The sequence below is a fragment of the Arachis hypogaea genome, chromosome 9 (genome assembly GCF_003086295.3).
Source record: "Arachis hypogaea cultivar Tifrunner chromosome 9, arahy.Tifrunner.gnm2.J5K5, whole genome shotgun sequence".
NCBI classification, from domain to species: domain Eukaryota; kingdom Viridiplantae; phylum Streptophyta; class Magnoliopsida; order Fabales; family Fabaceae; genus Arachis; species Arachis hypogaea.
The window spans coordinates 115678619-115685477 of NC_092044.1; the positions used below are offsets into that span (position 1 = coordinate 115678619).

At 31.2% G+C, this 6859-nt stretch overlaps 2 protein-coding genes across 3 annotated transcripts; both read right to left on the bottom strand.

The window, feature by feature from the left end:
* Positions 1-1532: 1532 nt before the first annotated feature.
* LOC112712323 (probable membrane-associated kinase regulator 4) lies at positions 1533-2705 on the bottom strand. Its single transcript, XM_025765171.3, has one exon. It carries the CDS (start codon positions 2675-2677, stop codon positions 1649-1651), a length of 1029 nt encoding a protein of 342 aa, XP_025620956.1. The 5' UTR covers positions 2678-2705; the 3' UTR covers positions 1533-1648.
* A 1943-nt stretch (positions 2706-4648) lies between these two features.
* Positions 4649-6570, bottom strand: LOC112712324 (uncharacterized). 2 transcript variants are annotated; one of them, XM_072203938.1, is made up of 5 exons: positions 6454-6570; positions 6282-6349; positions 5612-5706; positions 5351-5421; positions 4649-5260 (listed from the first exon to the last, which is right to left on the bottom strand). In XM_072203938.1, exons 3-5 carry the CDS (start codon positions 5678-5680, stop codon positions 4885-4887), a joined length of 516 nt encoding a protein of 171 aa, XP_072060039.1. In that variant the 5' UTR covers positions 5681-5706; positions 6282-6349; positions 6454-6570; the 3' UTR covers positions 4649-4884. The 2 variants fall into 2 exon arrangements, with proteins under 2 accessions (XP_072060039.1, XP_072060040.1); XM_072203939.1 differs by lacking the exon at positions 6454-6570 and having other exon boundaries at positions 6282-6435.
* Positions 6571-6859: the final 289 nt, after the last annotated feature.

Genomic DNA, 6859 nt, shown 5'->3' on the forward strand with positions numbered 1-6859 from the left:
GGCAAGTATTCTTGTGATATTTGCAAAGGTAAATTTGTTACATGTTCTCACTAACTAAAATAAATTATAGTGTGCTTCGCACGATTATGTGTAAAGAGATAAATTATTTATACTATATAATATATTCTAATAAATGTTATATTAGTTAGAGATCGATTATATTAAAAATATTTTATAGAATATTTATTTAACAATTTGTATATCATTCCATATAAATGATATAATTATTCAACTAAAATATAATACAAATTGAAATTTAGTTTATTGTTTTAAGATTTTGAATTCATTTATTTTTAAAAAAGTCATAAGTTTTTTTATATTAGAATTATCCAAGCTACATCTTTATTTGTTGTTTTTATTTTTATATTTGTTTTAGTTGTCATATTTTATCTTCTCATGTAGTATTCTTTGATTTACAAATAATTAAAGAAAAATGAATGAATAAAAATGAAAAATATAAAAAATATAATATAAAATTATGAATTAATTTTATATAATCATGACATATTTGAATGAATTTAATAAGGAGATATACTAAATTTGAACTTATTTAGAGGAGTCTTTTATAATTGGTACGAGAGATTAAGAAATAAAAGAGTAATAAGAGTCTTATACAGAATGTATAAGTAGACCAAATAGTGTAGTAGTAAGAGTCTTAATATGTATAAATTGTAGAATTTGAATATTTGTAATTAAAATTTTTTATAATAATTATTATTATGACACTTTTAATGTATGTTTAATATATTTAATTAGTATTTTATATTTTAATTGAATAATAATAATAGATAAGAGCTTTTTCTTTTAATGTTTTAAAAATCTTTTACTAAAGGATGATTAGTTGATTTTTATTTTTTGTCAAGTCATTAGAATTGCTCACTAGACATCATTAACAAGAAAAAAGATGGCTTAAACTTATTGCGAAAAAGTTAGTATCAACTTTTATATGTTATAAATAGATTTTATTTTCATGTACTACCGTTAGTCTAAATGAATTTTATACAAATAATCAATCGTATATTGTCATATCAGTAAAAATGACTAATTTTTAAATTTACTACTTAAAAAGTTATCTAAACACATAAATTTGATTAGATGATTTATAAAAATATTAATATTTAAAATATATTTAGAAAATATGCTCATGAAAAGAAAAGTGCGGTATGCAACTTGATTGTCATATCTTGAATTTGTTGAACAGATGGAAGTCTTTGAATGAAAATATATGCAACTCTTTGAATAGTCCCATTTGTGGATCATAAATTTTGAATAGTTTTTATGAAAAGAAGCAACTCTTGACAAAGAAAACCACTGTCTATGCTTGAATCTATAACCACCAATTTGGTTTTCTTAACTTTTGGAAAATGTCTCACAAATCAGTTGCAATTCAAACTAAAATAAGGAAATCTTGCAAAATGCATGGTTTGTAATGTTGTCATGCATATCATAGTACACTTATTCACAAGTAATTGAAATTCCAACTCATATTAAGTTGATCAAGTTGATTTCAAATAAAAATACTAAGATTACTGATAATACAAATTAATCACCAACATTAAAGAGTAGAGTATTGAACTTCTACTCATCATCACAATTTGGTTAAAGTAGTGAATTAGAGTTATCTTTCATCAAAATTAAGTTGTCCCTATTAGCCCCTCAAAAGCACTACTCTTTCTTGATCCTCACTAAATGAGTAGAATCCTACTTCACTTGAATTCTTCTTAGTTTGCTGAGACTTCTTGCAGTGAGCAATGGCTCCTTGGATTGCATTCTCTATATCTGAGCTTGCACTGCTGCACCTTTTAAGATGCTGCCTTGATGACTTGTTTGGAATCGAAAATGAAGATGATCCGGTGGACAGCGACGACTTGTTTCCTGAAAGAATCTTGATTCCCACAGAGAATGACCTTCTGTGATTGCTACTTGGATCATCTCCATTGTTCTTCATGACAGAATTCGAGGACTCATATCGAATTTGACCATATGGATTGCTACTAGTATTATTATTCTTCTTCTTCTTGGACAAGTTATTATTATTAGCCTTTGAAACTGAGCCTTCATCAGCAACTTTTGTTGAAGTTGCATAGTTTTCATAGGAGCAACCGGATTTTCCAAACCAGGACTTGAGATAAGCCCTTGAAGCCCTCAACTTTGATCCTATTGATGAATGCTTCAGTTTCTTGGTCCAAGACTTCTTCTGATGATGAGTACTCTCAACAGTGAATCCTTCATCACTTGTGCCTGTTGATGGAAACTCAAGCTTATAGTCTTCAGGGTTTAGCTCTCTGCTAACTTGGCATGATTCAACAGGAGAAATGTTGCAGGACTCAAATGGGGTGCCTGAGATTGGTGTTGTGTAGGTTGTGGTTAATGGTGTACTAAAAAACTCTTCAAAGGCTTCAACTTTGTCCTTAACAAAAGGAGGGTCAGAGTTTTGGAGGATTTTCTCAACCATTTGAAGCCTTGGGGGAAGGTGAAGAGGAAGAAGCTTTCCTTTGTAGAAAAGCTCATCAGCTGGGGAAGTTGTTGAATCCTTTTCTTGATCAATGGAGGACATTTGGAACTCAAACTCTCCTGGTTGTGGATGAGAATGGCAGAAGAAGTTAGAATATGAGGTTACTTCCATATCAATGTAATCATCATCTGCAGTATCAAATGCTATGAGTTTTGAAGCCATTGATTTTAGGCACACTTCTCTAGTTCTTGTTCCTATGAGTATATTATGGAGAATTGAAGACCAAATGCTGCTTTTAAAAGGGTTAGACAATGCCATATTAAAAAAATACACAAAATAAAAAGCAGTGTTAATTAGTGTTAGTGTAGTTTAGTGGTATTCTAATTTATTGCTTCTTTTTATTTTAATCTCATGGTTGTCTCTTATCATTTATCATTATTGAAGGAGTTTGTCTGCAAGCAAGCATCCAAATGTGAAAGTTAAACCATTTTTTTTATTTTCTCTTATGGGGTTAAGCACTGACCCACATTACATAAACTCTGGATTATTTATTTCTCATTGGGATTGCTAATTTATTTTAGTATCTCTGTTTGCTAATGGTAACTAACATGAGTTCTATTGATGAATAGAAATTGACTTTAACCTGAAAATCTGTCTCACCCTTTATAGTCTGGTTACTAGCTGTAATAGAATAATAGTAGGGATGGCAAAGTCTAGTATGATTGAAAAGCTAGAAATATTACACAAATTTATTGAAAAATTGTTATCCTTGTAACTTCATAGTGATTGGTAGTAAAAAATGAAGGAATAAGACAGAGGATCTTCAAGGAAAATCTTGTGCCTTAAGATCCATGTTTTTGAAATGTTATACATTCTCATGCAAGAAATTGGGTTTCTGAACAAAGATATGTTTCATTTGATTCTTTCTGCATTTATATAAGTAATTTGTGCACCATAATCAAGTTGATGTTGAAATAACAGCTCAGCAAATATATATAACTTTGCACTGATTACACTAATGCATTTTCTTTTACCGGATTCGAGGTTCTGTTTTTTTTTTTCTTTTTTTTTTATTGACACACTTTAGTTTATATATAAACTTACACACGGGAAAAGTCTTGATAGACCTTTTAGAGAACATAAGCATCTTTTTCCAGTCTTTTCTTGTTATTCTTTCATTTGTTTTATGGCTAACTTAAATTACATTACATGCCTTTGTTTTTTTAATTTTATGTTGTGGTGACATGACATGACATGACATAACTCATGTTACTTTTCTTTGTGTTTATTAGTTAATAATTAAGATTAACATTTAAAAAGTCCAAATTGTAAGTGAATAAATGCATCATAACACACTGAACAAGATGAAGGCAACAAAATGACCCGACAAATATTGGTGGGATAAGGGAACTGAGACCGGAATGCCTGCAAAATAAAGTTCTAGACTTTGGTTTTCAACACTCCTTACCTACTTTTGGGTTTACCCTTTTCTCTTATTATTTTTTTTCAATTCAAATCCTAGTTAGAGGCAAAAAGACAGTGCAAGGTCCTATTTGTTTCCTCCAATGAGCATTTTTTTTTTATTTGGTTAATTAATAGAGCCTGTGTTTGCAAACACTAATGTGAAGTATATCATCAACATTGAGAAACCATGCATTGCTTCATAGGAACCTTCCTTTTATGATTTTTATAGACTTATAGTATAGTATAGTATAGTATAGGTCCCTCCCTAGCTATGCTAATCTAGTTGCAACGTCACTTGTAATAAGGAATTGCTATAAAATAAAGTTAGGTTGTCAAGCAATTACACACCTATTTATTTCGCCTAGAATAATTATAATAAACTATTAAGACGGGTGAAAGTGATAAGAATTTGAAACTTCACAATTTTTGTTATGATAAATTTGTATCTAAACGGTATCCAAATTTGGCCATAGTTATTTACATTTTTGGTCAACTTAAAATATGAACAAAAAAAATCAAGTATTCTATGCATGCTTCTAAAGTCTTGATAATCTACATTTTTTACTCCATTTATAAATGGTAGAAAAACCGTTTGAATATTTCTTAGTTAATATAACAAAGAGTAAATGATAAACGGCAGAAGAAGACAACACAGTTAAATACCTTTAATTTCATGAAAAAAACAAAATGGCATATGGACAATCAAGGTTCTGAAATAAGTTGGACCCATTGAAAAAAGCTCTGACAAATCAGTTGATAAGTGCGTGTTATAACTTAAAGTTCAGTACTTTACAGAAGAATGAAGAAATTATGCACTTTTATGTTACAAATTCAAAGAAATCTGACCATGCTGCACGTTCATTAACAGCCAACCTATATATACGCTTACAATTTCATATCATACTTGCATATGTTTGATTAAAAATTACAACAGCAAGCGTTAAGGTCCAAAAGGATACACCTAATTATTTGGTAGAGGACAATTCTCTTTCAAGCTCATCAAATTCCCAATCACCAATCTCCTCTCCTGAGTAGTCTTGGCTAACCTTTCCAAACTCCGATTCTAGCTTAGCTAATTCCGCTTCATGGTCAAATATATCATCTCCCTTAGCTGAAGGTGATTTTGACCGTTTCTCTGTTTCTGTCTTTAAAATCTCAGTACCCGGAGCTGGAGCTGGAGCTGAAGCAGCTGGTGTATCATCAAGCTTTTTCTCGGCAAGGGGTGATTCAGACTTTTCAGGCGGGCTCTCAATTTCCAGATTTGGTCTTTCAATGGCCTCAAATTTAGTCCGTAATTTTTCAATGGCAACAAAAAGCTCTTTAACTCTTTCTTCATCTTTCCTGGATGAGTGAACCATAATGTGATTTAGAAGGAAAATATGAAGCAACTGAAACAAGGTCAAACAGTGGATTTTAAAGGAAATACAAAACCTCGAAATTTTCTCATGTTGAGCATAAAACTGCTGTTTCATGTTATCCACTACACTGAAAGTGGTGATAATCTGAAACAAGAAACAGAACCATCAATAAGATCCAAGTCCGGATATTCAAAAATACAAGCAAATTGAACACCCAGAGCATTTTGTCTAGGTAAGAATCGCACTTGGGCATGCTTCAAGGTAAAAGAGACAAATAAGTGAATGCTGGATAAAGAAGACAGTGATCTAAAATTATTCTCAAGTCACATGTATACTTAGCTTCATAGCTTAAATATTCCTCCCAAGATTTCTCCTTGGACTTAATGCTTTGTATCCTCATCATCTCCACTGGAGGCTACCTTCTCTAACCTATCTCCCCAAGAAAATTAAGAAAATAAGAAAAAAAACATGCACACATTTAGGCACATGCTGCAACCTAGATTTTGTTGACTAGTTTGCTGGTTTTGGAATACGGAAGGAGCAAATCTTTGTGGTATTGCACAGTATACGCCACAATTTGGAGTATTTTGTTAGAGTGAAACTTACGCACCTTAACAACATATTAGATAAACAAGCTTTATGGATAAATTAGATATTTGGCCTTTATTAGTATAAAGCTTATGTACTTTTTAGAGGAATTTCCCTTTCAAAAGTGCAGTCACCAGATCTTTTGTTTATGCTTTGCTTTTGCTTGGAGGTCTGTTCTCACCCATCTTCTTGTAACATTAGTTTCAAAAAATAAATTAAACAAAAAAAGGGCAATACTTCTAAATAATATATTTTATTCATGTGATCACATACTTATTTTGGTTCAAATTTTCCTTACAAATTTAGTGTGTTAAAATTCAAATTTGTTCTTAATTGTAAATAATTTGATTTCTCAAAAGAAATTTTCCAATCAGCCAATTCTCATGTAGACATTAGAAATAACACAGAAAGGTTACCTTTGACTTAGATTCTTAAGGTTCACAACGAACGTTGCAATATGGTCGATGGAAGGCTCCAACTCTTTCTGTGAATTACATAACATGTAATATTACACAGGAAAAGCAGGGAAGCAGAAAGGAATCCACCATTTTAAATCCAACATCCAATTCTGTAAAGGAAAATCAATACCTTGTAACCAGCAAGAAGCTGAATGACCAAATTCACAAAATAGTCCTCATGGCTTCCAATTCATCACTTCAAAAACACAACAATTAGCAACAGTATTAATTCATGATAAATCTCATATAAGAAAATCCACCAACTCAAGTTCAGCAAGTTTAATACATACTTGACCTGCTCTCGAAATTTCTGCATTTGACCGGCTGCAAAACCAAGTATCTTCGAGAAAATTACCCAGGTCTTGATAACATCTGCTTCAATTACGGACCTAATTGATTTTGTAAGTTCATCTTCCTGTCAATCAAAGGTCAAATGAATACTTCAGACAACTGGTCAAATGAATACTTCAGAAAACTGTAACTGGGTGCTGAGGATATTTATTTTATAAAGCTGTCAAATGTTGTGATATAGCATG